This window comes from Phodopus roborovskii, unplaced genomic scaffold (assembly GCF_943737965.1).
Source record: "Phodopus roborovskii unplaced genomic scaffold, PHOROB, whole genome shotgun sequence".
NCBI classification, from domain to species: Eukaryota; Metazoa; Chordata; class Mammalia; order Rodentia; family Cricetidae; genus Phodopus; species Phodopus roborovskii.
In genome coordinates, this window is record NW_026126514.1 from 18,084,075 (window position 1) to 18,104,491 (window position 20,417).

A 20,417-nucleotide genomic window follows, 5' to 3' on the forward strand; every position below is an offset into this window, starting at 1 on the left:
TTCTTGCAGGCATAGTGGTTAGCTCATCAGCATCATAACTAAAGTCCTATAAACACATTTAATGATAGGAGCCAGTGTGGATCTCAAACCACTGACAGGTAGTATATAGAGAGACATTGTCTTCTACTGTTTGCATTGTTATTGTTTTGAAAGTTCACGCCCACTAGGAGGTCAATATTCCTTGGTTCTCTGTCTCTAGTTCTATTTCTGTCTTACCAAGAGGATGGATGTACCTTTTAGTTGGTTGTTTCTGTTTCCTTTTGTCAAAAGATCATAATGCCTCCTTGCTTTCTGTTAATGTGGCGGCCACAAGACCAGCTACTCCTGTGAGCAAGGCTTACATTTTCGAGAATACCCTAGATTCCTGGTTGCTGTGCAGAGGTGGAGCATGCAGTCAGTAGTTGACTAAATTTAGGAGAAGCGATTTCATTTTCCCAGATTGTCAAGCCTGGATTTCAGTATTGCAGGCACAGTCTTTGCTTCCTCTGAAATCTTGGGTAAAGGTCTCTAGTGACCTTTTCCTGAGTTCTTGCTCAGGAATAGGAATCTGAACACTCTTAACCATTCATGGTGAAGGTGCATATGTTCAACCCAGATTTTAGTCTTCATCTCTGGATTGGATTGTTGACTCCACCCTTCTAGAAGCCAGGGGTGTGAAGATTTATTCTAAGAATGCTTCTTTATTATACTTTGGCTCATTATTCTTCAGTATTTGATTGCAGGTTTCTTGATTGCAGGCACACAATATGCCATTCTCGAGTGGGACTTGCCTAAGAACAAATTGGAAGTTTGAATGTTCCCACAGTATCCAGCCAGGGGTTTTGAGGCAACGGGTCTGAAGTAGGGCCTAGAAAATTGTCCTTTGACTAGTTCTGTAGGTGACAGAGGAGCAGGTCCTCTATGATGTTACTTTAAGAAATAATTTATGTTTGATAGAATCATCTCCCAAACAGTTTACTCCAAAGTCATCAGAACAATATAAATGTAAGTGATAAATTAGAAGGGAAAATGCCAGTCATTATATGTCCACTGGAAACTCCCATTGAAAATAAACACTGGAATTATGGAGTGCAACCTTATGTCTTGTGGGAGTGCTCCACTACTTAGGAATGCTATTAATACAAGGTAGAGGTAGACATTTTAACAAAGGTGTTGGCCATTCCTACCTTAATTCCATTTTTTTTAATACAGTGCCTAGTATAGTACTGTGTGCCTAGCACACAGTAGGTACCTAATGGTAGCAGTAGAGGCTTACATCATTGAAATAACATCATGTGAGGTAAACACTATAATCACTTTTTATGTTAAATGGCAGGGCTAGTAAGTGATAGATCGGTGTTTCCATCTGGGAGCTCGATTGGAGATTCTTTTATCATAGACCACCTCTTTGAGTAAATGGGTGATTCTGTCTGCAGTTTTGCATGACTGCATTTCCAATGCACATTCATCTGAATTACCCCATTTGGCCTTTAGCCTTTTAAATCATTGTATTTACTATCTAATATGCAGATTTAAAAAAAGGAAGTCACTGATAGGATAAATGACCTAGTTAAAGTCATATATTCTATAAGTTAGATAACTGTAGTTAGAAACTAGGGTTTTCTTCTAATTTGCCTTTTGTAGCATGATACTGTGGAGTATTTTTACAAATGAGTGAGTTGGGGTGTGAGGTAGGGAAAACATGTTCTCATAAGAAGCCACAGGTTTCTCTTATGAGAAAAGTAATTTGCTGATACTTAGGTAACAGTGCGGTGGCCCTTTCAACTAGCTATGGTCAGACATGTTATAAAGGAAAAAGGGGGTTCAGAAGATAACCCAGACTTGGGAAATGCAGTGACTCCCAAGTAAAGAACAAGAAAGGCATTTGCAAATCTGTACATAAAAGCTCAGGTCCATGTAGAACTCTGAGATGAGGATTATTTTCACTGAGGGAACACTGCCTTTTGGGTCTTGCAGAAACCAGGGAGGCTAGTGAGTAGAGACACTTGAGCTGTCCAGCAGAGTTGGAGGTGGAGCTGAGGGCCATACTTGGAGAGGCCATGGGGAAGCCCATGTGTGAGCAGAACTGAGAGTCTACCCCCTGAACCTCCATCTGCGTGCAGGTAATCTGAGTATATGCAAGCACATAAGAGGCAACTTTTCACAGGCAGGTAGGTATTATTATTGTTGTTTTAATGATTAGGAAATCTGAAATTAGAGACCCTAAGGAACTTTCTGTGTTCTAGAGCTAGGGCTTAAGTCATAATTGCTTGTTCCCACAGTCCATTTACTGAGGTCTAGAAGCTAAAACAGATGCCAAATGCTATCACAACAAGCTTATCTAGGACTAAGCTGGTAGAAGAAATCAGTGCTCTATAAACTCAGTCACCTTGGACTGGAAAAGTAGATAAAGTGCGCTAGTGTGGGAGGTAAAGGGGACAGATGAGTATCAGAAACAGTAGCCCAGAAAGCAGTCTTTCAGTGGAGCCTGGAGCCACAGCTACCACAAACAGAGCAACACTGTATACCTTTCTGTTTGCTTATTCCTGTTTATTTAACTTCCTCAAAAACTTGAGATACAATGTAAGAGTTTAGTCTTCTACAGTTTGACAAAAATGACAGTAAAATAATACCATACAAAAAATGTTTGAAATAAAGTTTTAACTTGGTCTGCTTTGAAACAAAAACCATCTTAGCATCACAGTAAATATAAGAAATGTCTATTTGCAAAAAAGGCATTTGTGAGAATTTTAGGTTAGAAAGTTTTATGTTTCTGGTTTTGTTTTTGAAGAGAAATTAGCAACAAATGGATATGATACAGTTATGATCAGAACTATGGTAAATGGGTTAATATTGAAGAAGGAAGATGTGGAAGTTATAATAAGTTTGCTATGTGCATACTTGAAGCTTGGGAATGAAAGAAACTGAGATTTAAAAAATAGAGTGAATGCAAGTCATCAGGCCTAAAGACCACTAATACAACCAATAAATGAGGGTTGTGTGTGTCGGGGGTACAGGGAGTAAAGTTAGAATTTCAAGGGGACCAAAGAAAATAAACCAAAGTAAACAAGTGTGATGCAATCAGAAAACACTGTTTCTGGGGTCTTAGATCAAAGTCCAGGTCAAGACTAACTCTTGATTTAGAAGAAGCTTTCAGAGGTGTGATGCAAGGTCATGATGTCACTCCCACTCCCGGTTATCTCAGAGGACGCAGCTACTTTCTCCCATGTCTACCCAGGTGTGTCATGTTGGAAACCAGGAAACCCCTGCTATCTTGAAACATGTGAACTGAGTTTGTACACCACAGATAAGACTGAAAAGACATTCTTTAGGTAATTCCCATAACTGACGTTGTGCATGACCAGCAGTCAGAGTGTTTAAATGAGCTTGCCTCTGTGTGTTTTGGAAACACAGATAATGCCAAAGAAGCTAAAGAACAGTCTGGTGAAATGGGGCTTAATTAGACTAGAACAGAGCTGATGTCTCTCTAGCAAAAAGACTGCATGCCCAGCACCAGGCATTTACACTGAAGGAGTACCTGTGTCAGATCACACTGTCAGGATTGTTATGGCAGAATGTGTGACATGGCACATTCATCTTGTTTTTCTCTGTGTCTGCCCGAGACCCCAGAGACTCCGCCCTTCTTCCTCCCAGTGCCTTCTGTCTGTTAGGAGTAAGGTTTTCCCCGCTGCCGGTCTGGTCCTGCTACCACGCCAGCCCCAAATAACACACAAAGATTCTGTATTTGATATAATGCTGTTGGCCAGTTACTTGTTTCTTATCAGCTAGCTCTGTCTTAAGTAGTAACCATTTCTATTAATCTAAGTATTTCTACGTGGTCTCATCTTACCGGGGAGTGGGGCCGGCGTCTGCTCAACCCAGTCTCTCCATGTTGACTCCTCCTCACTACTTCCTCGAGTCCTCCTTGTCTCCTAGTCCCACCTATCTTGCTTTCCTATTGGCCAACAGTGCTTTATTCATTAACCAGTATGAGAAACATATATACAGAATGACATCTCCCATCACTCTGTCTGTCTGCCTTGCCTATACCTCCTGCCTAGCTACTGGCCAGTCAGCTCTTTTATCAAACCAATCAGAAGGCACCTTGACAAAGACACATCTTCACAGTGTACAAAAAGATTATTCTAAGACACACACATACTCACATGCACACACACAGACACATACACAAGCACTCTTACGAACACATACAAAAAACGTGTGTACATATGTACACACATACATGCACATACAGACTTAGGTTCTGATACCAACTTGCTTTGATGACTCCTGGGTTACACATTTGTTTGTCCCCTTCTCAAACTTACCTTTAGTCAAGACTAACTATAAATTAGATCCTATGCTCACTGGGAAAATGATCCACCCTAAGGTATTTCCACTATTGAAAAGGTTTTTAGGTTTGAAAGCTTTTCTTCTTTACCCCAAAAAATCTATCTTCATGAAAAGAGTATAGAAAATACACATAAATTTGAATGGTTCCGCTAAGCAAATATATGCACCTTCCTTTTTAATCATAAGTCCCTGTATGAGTTTGGCAAGCACTCTACCAGTGAGCTATATTCTCAGTACATTCTTTGCTTTTTATTTTAAAACTAAGTCTTATTAAGTTGCTCAGACTAACCTTGAACTCACTCTGTAGCTCAGGCAGGCATTGAATTTATTATCCTCAGCATCCTAAGTAGCCTGCATTATAGACTTTTGCCACCAGGACTGCTTTCAGTTTACTTAAATTCTTTTTTGTAATTAAGATATAATTGCATCATTTCCTTTCCCCTCTTTCTTTCCAGTTCTTCCCATGCATCCCTTCCCCTCGTGCTTTCTCAGATTCATGGTCTCTATTTCTTTAATTGTTGTTCCATATGCACATATATTCCTAAATATATAAATACAGCCTGCTCAGTCCATATAAAGTTATTTGTATACAGGCATGGTGCTGGAGCAGTAGCTAAGAGCTCACGTCCTTATCTGCAAGTAGGCAGAGGGCCAATTGGTATGGATTTTTGAAATCTCAAATGACACCCCACAGTGACCCATCTCCTCCAACAAAGCCACAGCGCCTAATCTTCCCCAAACATTTCTACCAACTGTATACCAAGTATTCAAATACAAGAGTCTATTGGGGCCATTCTCATTCTAACCACCACACCCTGCTTTCATTTATTTCAAGCATATTTGTTGAATCATTTGGTAATTTTTTGATGAAGTACTGTGTTACTTTACAGCACCTGTGTCATTTACATTCTCACCAACAGTACACTCAAGTTAATCTTTCAACACTTTTTTTTCCTGTAATTTTCAGCATTTTTTGGTAACTTTTTTCCATAGGTGTTTTTAATTTCATTTAACATATATGGATGTTTTGTCTACATGTATATCTGTGCACCACATGAATGCCTAGTGCCCGAGGAGGCCTGAAGCTTCATGGTACTGGAGTAGCAGATGGTTGTGAGCTACCAGAGGTTGATGTCAGGTGGGTTCCTCAATCGCTCTCCATCTTATTTTGTGAGACAGAGTCATGGAACCTGGAAGCCAATCTGGCTGTCAAGACTCAGACATCCTTTTGGCCCTGCCTCCCATGCCCAGGGATATAGGCATGCCCCAACTAAGTCATCTCCCACAGCTCCTTTTCTCTTTTTATTCTTTAGGTCAAATAATTAAAAACTGACCTGTTTTCATTTTTTATTGTTTTCCTTGCTCAAATCTGCCTTTAAATCTTTCTAGTAAAATTTTCATTTCATTTATAATTTTCAGGAATTTGTTTCCTTTTAAGTTTCTTACCTCTTTACTGAAATTTGCGCTGTTTGTTCTATTGTTAAAATAACAATAGCTCTCATGTTTGCCCATGTACTTACTTTTGCTGAGGTCTTTACTTTTCATACAGCATTGGTGTATCTCAATATACAGTACTCCCTTTAACATTTACTTGATAAATTGTATATTCTACTGTACTGTGAGAAAGTTTTTAAGTCATTTTCCAGAAGGTCTGTCGTCTTATCTTTCTTTGGGAGAATGTCTGTGTTTTGTTTTGGTTTTCTTTTAAACAAGCCACACTTCCCTATTTGTGTGCCTTGCAAGGTGCTGAGAAGTGAACATCTAAATCAAATACATGCTAATTATAGAAGTCACATCCTTGCCTTTCCACATGATTTGCTATTGAAAAAACATTAACCAGATGACACACACCTTTAATCTCAGCACTTGGGAGGCAGAGGAAGGTGGATGTCCGTGAGTTCAAGTTAAGTGTAGTCTACAAAGAGGGTTCCAGGACAGCCAGGGCTACAAAGAGAAGCCCTGTTTAAAAAAGAAAAAAAAAAAAGATAAATTTTTCTAATTGTTGTGGTCTGTCCCTCTGTCGAGCTTGATACAAACTCAAGGCTCCTTGCGTCTTTCCTGGGTTGCTGAGTTCCTTTGAGCATGTGAAGGGATCAGTTTCCCCTGAGTATTCCATGACTTTTGAATACTCTGACTTTTCAGAGGACAAAAAGAGAAACAGGAAGTAGGTTGATGTACCAGTCCTTTGGAAGTTGTGGTTCCAGTGAAAATGGCCCTATTAGGCCCATAGTGAGTGGCATTGTTAGGAGTGTTAGGGTCTGGGAATCCGGATAATCCGACAGGAAGATTGGGTTTGAGCAAGCAAAATTTATTGAAAAATGTATCAGGGAGGTATCTGGTGTCGGGTCCCAAACCAGGTCCCAGAGGCAGAGGAGAGCAAGCACTTTAAAGGAAGAAAACTGCAAACCATAACAGAACACAGGAGACAAGGGTAGGGACTTTACAGGGTGGTGGACCCCAACTTATTAGGGAGTCTCTGGGGTTTTTGGTTCTGCCCCATCTTAGTGCCATCCAATTAAGGGAGGGTAGAACTTTTGCAGTTAGGCTGATTTCTGGACATTTGGGGTTAGGCCATTTCCTAGAAATCTGGGATGAAACAGGTTTTAGGGGGTAAGTCATCTCCCTCTATTGAAATAGTGGCCTAGGCAAAAATGGAGTTCTTATTATTAAATTGAACTGAATAGGAGGTGTGGCTTTATAGGAGTAGGTATGACCTTGTTGGAGGAATATGTTACTAGAGGTTGGTTTTGAGGGTTCAGAAGCTCAAGCTAGGCCCAGGCTCATTCTCTTCCTACTGCTTGCCAATTCAGAAGTAGAACTCTCACCATGTTTGCTTATATGCCCCCAAGCTTCCAATCACAATAATGGACTAAGCATCTTATCTGTAAGCCAGTCCCAATTAAATGTTTCACTTTATAAGAGTTGTCATGGTCCTGGCGCTTCTTCACAGCAATAGAAACCCTAGCTAAGGCAGAAGTCTAGATGAGCCACAGTGAGAGAGCTTGCAGCAATGACTTCCTGGTTATGGATACCCCTCCATGATCAAAGCTACACTCAACAGTGAAAATATAGATGCCAAATTTTGAAGAATAAAGTCCTTATTGTCCATCATGGTTCTAACCTGCTCACACACTACTCCAGGAAATGGGGCTGGGAGTAGGATTCTGCGTTAAGTGCTAACATTGACTGACATTAATTGCAATTTCCTGCCAAGCTTTTTCCTCCACTTTGCATTTCAGGAGACCCCAGTGTTCCCAGAAATTTCCCTATATTTCTCCTGTCCTACTATATAAGGTCAAGACCTACCTTCTTTTCTTTCTCCCCCCCCTCGCCTTTCCCTCTCTCCCTCCCTCTCCCCCTTCCTCCCGCCCTCCCTCCTTTCCCTCTGTCCCTCTCTACCTTTCCTTCCTTCCTTCTTTTTCTAATTTTCTATTCTTCCTGCACCATGGTGGTGCATTCCTTTAATCCCTGCACTTGGGAGGCATAGGCAAGCAGATATCTGAGTTCTAGCCCAGCCTGGTCTGCAGAGTGAGTTGTAGGACAGCCAAGGTTACACAAAGGAACCCTGCCTCAAAAATAAATAAATATTTTTCTATTCTCTTTATTTTGTGTGTGCTGGGGGAGGGAGAGATGGTATTGGGAACTTAACCTAGGATAATATACTTTCTAGGCAAGTATTTTCCAGTGAGCTGTGTGCTAAACCCTTATTTGTTTATTCTCTCTCATATATCCCATCCCTTCTCTCCTCCCAGTTCCTCCCCACCACCTCCCACCTCCCCCAGATCCACTCCTCAGTTTTCCTTCAGATAATCCTAGGGATTATCCCTGTTTCTTAATTATAATGTTAAAAAATCATCACTGAATATTGTACTTTAACAGATTTATTAACAAATAATTTTCTGGAATGCATTCAAACAATATGATTCTTCTTCACTTCATTAGATGTTTCAGTATATTACTAGATCTCTACTAAAGTCATCTGGTGAGCCTACAATAAACCTAGGCTACTGAGTATTACATTTTGAAATGCATTACTGAGCTCGTTAACCCAATGATTAAGATATTTACAAACAAGTTTATAGCTAAATTTCTTTCCTTGTACTTTCTTTGATTTTAGTATTAAACTATCAAGATTATTTTAAGGTTATAAAATGAGTAGAGGCTATTATTTTTTCTATTATTTATATCAGTTAGTATAAGATAATGATCCAGTTCAAGGAAACTCGTCTATGAAATCACCCTAGTCTGCTGTCTCTTCTAATAATAATATTTTAAACTATTGATCCTGCATTGGGTGTAGAGTAATTAATGCTTTCTCTTTTTTCTAGAGTCACTTCTAGTAATGTATAGCTTTCTTAGAATCTGTCTATTTCATTCACATAGCACAGTTGCTCTTGCTTTCTGTTATTTTTCTTGGTTTAAGTTCTTTTTTGAAATTTGTGTATTTTATATCTGTAATTATTCAGCATCATTTTTCTGCTGTAATTCCCTAATTTCTTTGCATCTCTTATTTTTTAGACATATTATTTTGTTTTTTTCTAACTTAAAAATTGTAGGATACACACAAATTTTCCATTATTATATATACTATATATATATATATAATATGTAGTGTATATATACATGTATATATGTAGTATATCTCTGTATATAGATACATATGGGTATAGATTCTCTTCAAATGGCAAGCATTTTGTTTCTAATATATGTTGATGTAATTTATTCTCATTGGTTTTTAATTAATTATCCACAATGGTATAGACTTTCCTAAATTACAGTTTATTAAACATATGCTGTATGTTGTGTAGCAGTGGTGCCTTCTATGGTAACAGAGATGTTCTGCAGTGGTCCTATGTGAGCAGACATAGGCCAAGTGTGGCAATTGGTCAAACAACGGTAAAGAATCAAATATTTAATGTATTTAAGTTTAATTCTGTAAAGTTAAGTAGTTACATATGACTACTGGCTACTATGTAAAGCAATTAATGATATAGAGTGCCCACAGTTTGGATTGATTTCATTTTTAGATTTTATTAACTTTTTACATTTTCCATGTATAAATATGTGCCTGAATGCATGTCTTTGCACCATATGCATGAAATACCTGCAGAAGTCATAAGAGTGCATCAGATCTCTGGGCCTGGAGTCACAGATGGTTGTGAGCTGCCATGTGGGTGGCAGGAACTGAACCCAGGTCTTCTTCAGCAGCTACTGCTCTTAACTGCTGAGCCATCTCTCTAACCATCTGCTCTTTTGCTTAAATGTCTGAATGTATTTTCCTGTAATTATTTTTTTTCTATAATGTGACTTCAAATGACTGTACATTTCACAAAAAATACCTGTGCCACAATTTATTTACAGTATCTTGTCACCATATAAATAAATAATGTGGTTACAAATCCCCTATAAATACATGTACATTGTTCTGATAATTTCCTTAGAATAGACTGCAGGAAATGGAATTGTATTGAGCAAAAATTATACGTATTTTTAATTTTTTATTAATTCCAACACCAAATGTATGTATGTGTATACACACACACACACACATACACACACACACACACACACACACACACACACACACACACGCATGCATGTACTTACATACTTGCAAACACACATGTATATATTTACCAGAAAGTTTTATTTCTTTTCTTTTCTTTTCATTTTTTTGTTTCATTTTGTTTTGTTTTGTTTGTTTTGTTTTTTGAGACAGGATTTCTCTGCAACAGCTCTGGCTGTCCTGGAACTCGTTTTGTAGACCATGCTGGTTTCAACAGTTTATTTCTTTTTAATTAATGTATCTTTCTTTGGAAGACTGAGGTTTTCCCTGTATTCCTATCAGGAATTTGCATTTAATTTTGCATTAGTTTCTTACTTTCTCTGTTGGGGTGTGTGGACACACAGTGCTCTCAGTGCGAAGTCACAAGCAAACAAATACATAGGTATTCATGGTCACTGACATATTTTGGATGACTTAGGGAATTTTGCTTCTAAATAAATAAAAATCCTGCTAAGTGATTTTCTTATTCTTTCCAAAGCTCCAAGGATGCAGGATTGGTGGTTGCTTTGAACCCTGGTTCCTCAGCAGTATTAGCAATAGTAGAACTTCCCTAACATCTGTGTGGTAGCACTTTGAGCCTCACGCTTTGAGACATGCCCAGTAATGGTTTTCTTTAGCCCATAGCTCTACTCTTGCTCTAAGATTCGTCGTCATGAATTACCATTTTGTTCTGTCTCCTCAGCTCCCACAGGCTCTTCTGTGTAAGCACTGTTACTTTGGAGGCATTCTCAGCATTTAATCAGACAGAGGCTCCTCTAGGAGAATTTTAAGTTCTATCCTTAGACAGACCTCAAAGAAAAGTAACAGACCCTTTACATTTCTGTTGCCAAGATACAGTTTCCTAGGCACAATGTGTTTTTTTCTAAAATACCTCTAGCATACTCAGAGCTGATGATCTCTGTTGGTTTAATATTTGCTGAGCAGATAGAATATAGTTTTTAAACTAAATTTAAATTAAGAAAATTAGTAACACATCCTGATAGCACTTCTAGTATTTAATAGTGATCATTTTCTCTGGTTGTTCGAATGTTTTAAAATTTCCCTTTCTGCATATCAAAATTGAATAGCTGAGTACCAGCTTCTAGTGACCTAGAAATAGCACATAAAATTAGAATTCCTCTGCTCAGAATAAAAAATCCAGTCTGCAAAAAGTTGAAAGAGTTGCCAGCAGCTCCTCAGCTAGGAATGGGATGTCATAAGAGTTGCCAGCAGCTCCTTGACTAGGAATGGGATGTCATGAGTACCTCCCCTCCCCATCCATGCTGGGGTCTTGCTGACTTGATCTTGTTCAGGTCTTGTATGTACAGTTATAGGTGCTATGAGTTCTGTGAGCACGGACCCTGCCATGTCTGGAAAATACTGTTGCTGCATCTAGTTCTTTCTTGCCTCTCTGCTATAATAATACATGAGCCCTAGACCAAGGGGGTATAATACAGAAGCCCCATTTAGAGCTAAGAACTCCATAATACCTTATTCTCTTGAGTAATGGCCAATGGTGGGTCCTGTATTAATTACCATCTACTGCAAAAAGAAGTTTCTCTGATGAGGGTCAAGAGATGTACCAATATTTAGATAAAGGTAAGAAGTTAGGGGACAGTTTATTACTTTGGGCATTTAGTAGGAGAATAGTAAGTTCTCCCCTAAGACCTAAGACCTAGCCAGCCACAGGTTTAGTCCAGTCACTAGTACCAGGTCTGGGTTCCGTCTTGAGTGGGCATTATATTTGATCAGAAAAGTGTCCGGTTACTCCCATAACATTCATGCCACTATTGCATCAGTGAAAAACTATAGCCAGGTTGTTATTGTAGCTCACACAGTTTACAGCTAGGTTATACTATTGATTACTTTGCTTCCCTGTTAGTACACATAGAACTTTCCATCTCCATGAAAGCTAGCTGTAGGGATGAAGATTCCAGGTGTCTTTACAGCTTATGCCTCAAGTATGTGGTGATTAGTAACAGGGGCTTACCATTAACTTCTGTAGGGTAAATAACTGAACGGGAGGATAATGGAGAAGAGTGTTGGGGCATACAGAAAAGGAGGGAGTATCGGAAGGAATTAGTAACATTAAAGCCTTTTGAAATATTTTCCCCAACATTATGTTTTTATTACTTATTTGGGAATTATACACAATGCACCTTGACCACACTTGCTTCACTGTCTTCCCAGGTCCATCCCCCACCCTCACCTTTGTGCCATCTCCAAAAAGAAAAGGAAAGAATACACTAAATCCAATTTGTTTTGCCCATATACTCATTGGAGCATGGTCAAACTCCCAGTGGACTACCCCTTAAAGATTACTTAGCGTGCCCTCCACCCCCTCACCAGAGGCCATCAACTGTGAAGAGCTATACCTCAGCATTTATCATAGATTTTAAGGGCTCTCGTCAATGGCTTCTAATCTAGATTGTTTCTTTGTGGGGTATGGTCAGGGAGAAGTTGTCACAGAAGCTTTCAGTGTCTCTTAAGCTTCCTTGTCCATTACAGCCAGCAGCAGCCCTTTTTAACATGCTCTTACTGTCTTTATATTGTCCTGCAAGAGCAGAACTTAGCACACTCTTCTGAGGATTAACTGAGCCCTTCTAGAAAGACAATATGTTCAGAAGAATTTTCACGACCTTGTCACTTACCACCTCTCAGTGGGAACCAAATTTCAACATGTCTCAGAGGGAATAAAGCATTCTCAGAAAATAGCCAGGTGGTTCTCTGCTGTCCATATCCACCATAGTCAAATGCTCTCCCGACCTGGCTCGCTTCTGACCTGGTTCCTTTCTTTTTCTCTTTTGAAACTTGAATACTGTTTGGGGAATTGGTACTGAGTTTAGTTAAAGAAAATGTATTTAAGAAGGCATATATCTGGAGGACTAATCTTGGTTTAAGGAAGGGGCTAGGGATAGCCCAGTGGTAGACTGCTTGTTTAACATACTAAAAGATTTGGGTTTCATACCCAGTACTGCAAAAGGAAGCAAACAAACAAGCAAAAAACAAAAACAAAAACAAAAACAAAAAAAAAACCAAAAAAACAAAACAAAAAAAAAAAAAAACCAAAAAACACACAAGTTCAGACTTACCTATATCATCCACTTCTGCCCTGCAAAAGCAGAGCCAAGAAGTACATGCAGGAAACATGCACTGGTCTTTTCTTTCACATTCCTAGTAACTCCCTGTAGTGGTTTGAAAGAAAATGGCCCCAAAGGGAGTGGTGCTATTAGGAGGTGTGACTTTGTTGGAGAGGGTGTAGCTTTGTTAGAGGAAGTGTGTCACTGTGGCAGCAGGTTTTGAGGTCTCATAGATGCTCAAGATACTGCCCAGTGCCTTAGAATACTTCCTGCTTTCCTGTAAGCCAAGATGTAGGACTCTGCCACCTCTCTAGGACGATGTCTGCCCGCCTGTCATGTCCTACCATGATGATAATGGACTGAACCTCTGATTGTGCATGAACCACCACAGTTAAGTGTTTCCCTTTCTAAGAGTTGCTGTGGTTATGGTATCTCTTCATAGCAATAGAAACCCCAAGATACCCATCTTGTCTCAAATCCTCCTAGATCTCTCATCCTCCCTCCACCCTCCGCTGATCTGACCCAGGTAACTCTGTAAGCCAATTCTGTCTATGCCATGGTCCTTCTTGTCCCTCAAACACTCCAAATACACATACATTTCACAGAATTATACATACTGTAATACTATGTTGTATCTTGAGTTATTAGAATATGCAATGGCATTTTTTCAAATGCGCCTCCTCATTCTTTGCAATTGTATTATATTTCATAGGTAAATAAACCACAATTTATTAGTCAGTCCTCATTTGATGGACATTTATATTGCTTCTGGTATGTTGTGTCTGTGTGGCTATATCTGTGGAACCAATTACTTGAAATATCCTTTCCAAGTTAAGGAATGTATGCATTTATATTTTTTATGTTCATTTGCCTAAAACTTTTTAAGAGTACTATATAAGTATTCATTTTACTGTTCCCTTGCAATGACTGACCAACCATGCAAGGAATCGTCATACCCTTGATCTTTGCAAATCAGATATATTAAAATGCTTATCAGAATACTTTTCAGTTTTATTTTCATGACATTGAATATCTTTTTATATGTATAGAGTCTTGAAATGTTTCTTGTTAGTTGCTTGTTTGTAACTTTTGTCTGTTTTTCCTATTCTATATTTTGATCTGTGGTTTAAGTTGATTTCTTGTGTATGGTGAGAAGTAAGAAGCCAGGCATGGTGGTGTACTCCTTTAATCCCAGAATTTGGGAGGCAGAGGCAGGCAGATATCTATGAGCTCCAGAAGCAGGCAGATACCTGTGAATTTTAGGCCAGTCTGATACACAAAGCAAGTTCCAGGACAGTCAGGATTACACAGAGAAACACTGTTTCAAAAAACCAAAGAGAGAGAGAGACAGAGAGAGAGAGAGAGAGAGAAAAGAGAAGTAGGAGTATAGAGTCATTTTTACTATATGAATATTCAATTGCTTTGCATAATTTTTGGAAGATCATTCTTTCCTTGTTCATTACAGTTACAGCTTTATTATAAACTAGGGATGTGTGTGTGTGTGTGTGTGTGTGTGTGTGTGTGTGTGTGTGTGTAATCCTTAAACCTTTTTTATTGCCTTGTATTTTCTTTTTTTAAACAGATTTATACTCTGTAGCTCAGGCTTACCTTAACTGTGGCAATCTTCTTGTCTTAGCTTCCCTAGCACTGCTGTTATAGGCATAAGCCACACAATTGTGTTCTTTTTTCTTTTATGTAACCTACTCCATACTAGAACTTTCTCTGCAGCTCAGGCTAACCTTGAACTCTCAGCCTCAGCTTCCTGGGTGCTAGGATATCAGGCATGTGTCACCATACCTTGCAAATCTCACCATATCTTAATTACTATGTATTCTAAATATCAATGGGTAGTGTGCTTAAGTCCTCCAACTTTGTTCTCCAAGATTTCTTTGTTAGCTTTTGTTCTTTGTGTTTCTACCTCATTAATTTGTGTAAGAAGTATTGCTGAGATTTGATTATTGTTATAGTTAATCCATAAATCAAAGGGAATGTTGACACACACTGGGGAGTCTTTAAGTTTGGGAACATTTGTGTCTATTTTTTAGTTTTACATTTTCTCTAGAGGTCTGAAGTGCCTTTCACTAACCAGATTGTGACAGTGTTGGCGTCATGGTGGCTGATTGTGTGAGTCTCTTCCCATCCCCACAGTCAGACTGCAGTGGGGTAGCATTATCTCATTGCACTTGGCAAATACTGCAAATATGAACTTTTCTCACCAATCATAACCGTTGTCTGATTGTCCTTTATATACTAACATATTACTTAAATTTATTGTTAAATGTATTACATTTAACAATGTTATGTAAATGATATTTCTTATTCAAAAACTGAAACTTAAAATATATAGTAAAATTCATGCTTTTGATATACCATCCTGTGGCTTTGACAAGTTTATGCAATCTTGTTATGATACCATGATCAGAGTATAATCTTTACAAAACTCCATGTACTTTTCCCTCTATCTGTAGTCAGTTTCTTCTTCTACTCAACTCTGGCCACTACTAATCTACTTAGCTTGCTATTGGCATTTCATATAAGTGGGACCATGTAGCATATTGCTGTTTAAGCGAGAATCATGTTGCATGTTCCTTTTTTCTGGTAATATTTCATTGTGTGAATATACTGTTTGTTTATTCAATCCCCAGCCAAGGAGCATCTGTTCACAGTTAAAACGTTAACCAGTATGAATAGAGCTACTGTAAACATGTCTGGATAAACTTTTTTGTTTTTATCTTGGGTAAGTTTCTAGAAGTGGTATATCTGGGTCTTTGAGTAAGTATATATGCAGCTCAATGAGAAACAAACTATTTGCTAGTATGCTGTCCAGTTTTACCTTCTTCCTTGTAAAATATTAGTATTCTATTTACTTCAATTTTTATTTTACTTTTTTTGATGTTTTTAAATTTAAATTTTAAACAAGATTGTTTTACATGTCAAACCCAGTTCCTGAACCCTCTTGTCCTCCCTTGTCCCCAACCCCCATAAACTCCCATTCCATCCCCTTCCTGCTCCCCAGGGAGGATGAGGCCTTCCATGGGGAGTCTTCAAAGTCTGTCATATCATTTAGAGCAAGGCCTAGGCCCTCTCCCATGTGTCTAGGCTGAGAGAGTATCCCTCTGTGTGGCATGGGCTCCCAAAGTCTACTCCTATACTAGGTATAAATGCTGATTTACTACCAGAGGCCCCATAGACTGCCTAGTCCTCTAACTAACACCCACATTCAGGGAGTCTGGGTCAGTCCTATGATGGTTTCCCAGCTATCAGACTGGAGCCCATGAGCTCCCCCTTGTTCAGGTCAGCAGTTTCTGTGGGTTTCTCTAGCCTGGTCTTGACCCCTTTGCTCATCACTCCTACCTCTCTGTAACTGGATTCCAGAAGTTCGGCTCAGTGTTTAGCTGTGGGTGTCTGCTTCTGTTTCCATCAGCTACTGGATGAAGGCTCTAGGATGGCATATAAGGTAGTCATCAATCTCATTATTGGGGAAGGGCATTTAAGGTAGCCTCTCCACTATTGCTTAGATTGTTAGTTGGGGCCATCCTTTTAGATCTCTGGACATTTTCCTAGTGCCAGATTCCTCTTTAGACCTATAATGGCTCCCTCTATTATGGTATGTCTTTTCTTGTTCTCCTCTATTCTTTTTATCCCCCTCTCTGAGACAGGGTTTCTTCCCCCCCCACGCCCCCCGCAATATTTGTTTATTTTCTTATGTTTACAATGTCTGCCTGCATGCCACAAGAGGGCATCAAGATCTCACTATAGATGGTTGTGAGCCACTTTGTCGTTGCTGGGAATTGAACTCAGGACCTATGGAAGAGCAGCCAGCTCTCGCTTCACATCCTTGTCAGCAATTGGTTCTTTTTCTTCTTTCCTTCCTTCCTTCCTTCCTTCCTTCCTTTCTTTTTTTTTCTTTCTTTCTTTTTTTTTTTTTTTTTTTTTTTTTTTTTTGAGACAGGGTTTCTCTGTGTAGCCCTGGCTGTTCTGGAACTTGCTTTGTAGACCAGGTTACCCTTGAACTGTCAGAGATTTGCCTGCCTTTGCCTCCTGAGTCCTGGGATTAAAGGTGTGTGCCACCACTGCCAGCTTGGTATTCTATTTTCTTTAAGTGTGTAGTATTATTTTTTTATTTTTATTTTTGGGATTATAATATAATCATGGTATTTCTCCCCTCCTTTCTAACCTCTAAACCTCCCCTTATATCCCACTTGTTCTTTCAAATTCGTGACTTCCTTTTTAATTGTCACTCTATTCATATATGTCTGTACATATATATATATATATATATATATATATATATATATATATATCCCTAAATATAGCCTGCTCAGGTGGTACAATGTTACTTGTCTGTATCAGGACTGACTATTTGGTATTGGATAACCAGTTGGTGATCTCTTCTTTGGGGAAGGCTATTTCTTCAGCTCAGCATTCCTTCATTGCTTGTAGTTCTTTGTGCAGGGTTAAGGCCTTATGGACTTCCTCCGTCCACTCTGGCATGTCTATTGATGTCATCCTTGTTCAGCTCATGTTATGATAGTCATCTTAGTCAGAGTTTATGGTTGTAACTTTTGACATTACTAAAAGCACAATCTCACAGCCAACTCCGTGGTCCTGAGATTCTTAGAATATTTCTACCTCCTTTTCCATAATGTTCCCTGAGCCTTGTGTGGGGGAGTGTTTGGTAAGTGTATCCATTCTGAATGGGCTCTATAATTGTACATTTTGATTGGCTATGGTATTCTGTAGTGGTCTCCATCTGTTGCAAACAGAAATTTCCTTGATGAGGGAGGGGTGAAGACTACACCTATCTGTGGGTATAAAGACAAATGTTTAGATTGTTGTTAGTGAGCATGCTCATACACATAACTTGTGCTAACCACCAGGTCTCTAAGTGGACTTAAGACCCTCTCACCAAGAGGGAAATCATGTTCCCAGTAGTAGGTACTGGACACCTACTACTCAGGGCCAATGAAGTCATGAGTCTTGGAGGAAAACCTCCAACCACCTCTACTAAACCAGCACAATCCCTAGTATTATTTTAAAGAAGGTTTTACTTATTTTTACTTTCTATGTATGAGTGTTTTGCCTGCATCTTTATCACATGCATGCAGTGCCTGAAGAGGCCACAAGAGGGCAGAGAAAACCTTTATTTACTACATAGCCCAGGCTAGTCTCAAATTCATGGTATTCTTGCCCCAGCCTCCCCAGTTACTGGATTGCCATCATCTGCCACTGGGCCTTAGAGATACAATGCTATTTTAAATTTAAAAATGAATTAGTATATTGATTATTATATTTAACTGCAAAGTGCTAAAATAGCCCAGGCTAATAGTAGTTAAATGAGTAAGAGAAGCTTCCCATACTGCAGGTAATGGCTTTTCGAATCTATTTCAATTAAGATAGAGTGTTATTGCTGTTGGCATAGGACAAGTTTGATTTCTCTCATACTTTAGCCAGGTATCAATTCCTGACAGATTTAAATATCAAAAGCAAAAGTTTAAAGCACAATAGACATGAATATTTCTCAGATTTTCATAAGTAATTTGTAAATCATAGCAAAGTGCTAAATATATGAGAATATTATAATAAAGCTTATCATTAAATTACCGGTTGCTCTACATCAGCATTAACTTGTGAAGAGTGGAAAGCCACCTGTGTGCTTGTGCTGCAGTGTTGCATGTTGGGTATATGTGCTGCAGTGTTGCATGTTGGGTATATGTGCTGCAGTGTTGCATGTTGGGTATATGATGTGCTGCAGTGTTGCATGTTGGGTATATGGTTTTCTCTTCCTGTGTTTTTTGCTTATCATCTAGATACCTCTTGTGTTTGTTTGTTCATTTCTTTCTGGGGAAACGTCTGCTGTTATTTCAGTGAATACCCTATGCTTTAGTATTTACCTTCACTCCTTCTATCTTATGAGTTCTTAGAGTTGGTCTCTTGATTGGGTTCTAGAGTTCCTGGTCATTTTTGTCATTTTTTTTTTCTGTTTATTTTTTAAAATGTGGGGTCTGTAGAGATGGCTCAGTGCCCAAGAGCACGTGTTGCTCCTCCAGATGACCTGAGCTCAGTTCACAACACCCACATTAGAAGGCTCACATATGGCTGCAACTCCAGCTCCTGGGGCCCAGTGCCCTCTTCCGGCCTCATTGGCACTTGCACATACTCAGAGATACATACCATACACATAATAAAATATAAAAATGTGTATGCATGTTTGCAGGCATGCATCCAGAGGTCTGAAAACAAATTTTTGGAGTCAGTTATCTGCTTTCTGAACAATCATGAAAACCATTACAAAACCAGGCTTGGTGGTATGCACCCAGGAGCCCAGCACTAGGAAGGTGGAGATAGCAGGATCCCTGGGGCTTGCTGGCCAGCTAGTCTAATTGAATCAGTGCACTGAGATATCTGTCTGGAAAAATAAGCTAGAAAGTGATTGAAGAAGACCCTTGATAAAGACCTGTGACTTCATCTGTGCACACACACACGTGCATGCATGCTCTCACACACTCTCATGCATGTACACAGAAAAACATTTAAACAAAGTACTCTGTTTAAATAACCAAGCTTATTCCTAGAGGAAGGAGGATGTACCAGATGTAATCATGATATTCACTTGCTCCAAAAGTTGAATACTTGGCTTAGATGTTTTTTTCTTTTTTAGTAAAGAACTTTGTACTAACTTAGAACATTTTGGGGAAAAAAATGGTTGATTGAGCCACATGACCAGGAAGATTAAGTCTCTGGTCTGGACCTAGTGATATGATCTGAATGAAATAAAACATGTGACTGGAATGAATGTTCCCAATTCCATTTGGGAGCTTAGAGGTACCTGTTTCATGGAGTTTTGAGATAATTGGCTAAAGTCATTGATAACTTTGTTCGGCAGGTGGGTTTTCAGAGAAGTCAAGCGAATGGAGCTCAGAAGAGGAGGAGCCCGTGAAAAAGGCAGGACCTGTCCAAGTGCTCATTGTCAAAGATGACCATTCCTTTGAGTTAGATGAGGCAGCGCTGAACCGGATCCTTCTCTCGGAGCCTGTCAGAGACAAGGAGGTGGTTGCCGTGTCTGTTGCTGGGGCTTTTAGGAAAGGAAAGTCTTTCCTGATGGACTTCATGCTGCGCTACATGTACAACCAGGTAGGGAGGCGCTGAAAACATTTCCTCCTGGCCTCCTCCATGTCCTGTTCTCGTTAGCGTGGAGCATTCCTGTTCCTGCTAGTGTGTGTGCCTAAGGTAAGGGCTACGGAGTGCCATTCCACCCTCAGTGCTTCCGGAGCAAACTAAACACGATTTTACTTGGAAGCCACGGTGCTGAATTCACCTGAAGATATAACTTACTTTTTACTCTCTTAAAATTAGCACTAGCATAATGATATAACTATGAATTTTACAAGTAGTATTTAAAACATCAAGTAGATTTTACCATAAGCTTTTCTTGTTAATAACTTCCCCACAATGTTTGT

General features: G+C 39.2%; 1 protein-coding gene across 1 annotated transcript in view; it reads left to right on the forward strand.

Annotated features, from left to right (window-relative positions):
* Atl1 (atlastin GTPase 1) overlaps positions 1-20,417 on the forward strand; it is a 59,419-nt gene that overhangs the window by 1,065 nt on the left and 37,937 nt on the right. Inside the window, exon 2 of the mRNA XM_051195938.1 lies at positions 19,844-20,091. Within this exon, the coding sequence (XP_051051895.1) occupies positions 19,844-20,091 (248 nt within the window). The remainder of the gene's footprint in view (positions 1-19,843; positions 20,092-20,417) is intronic.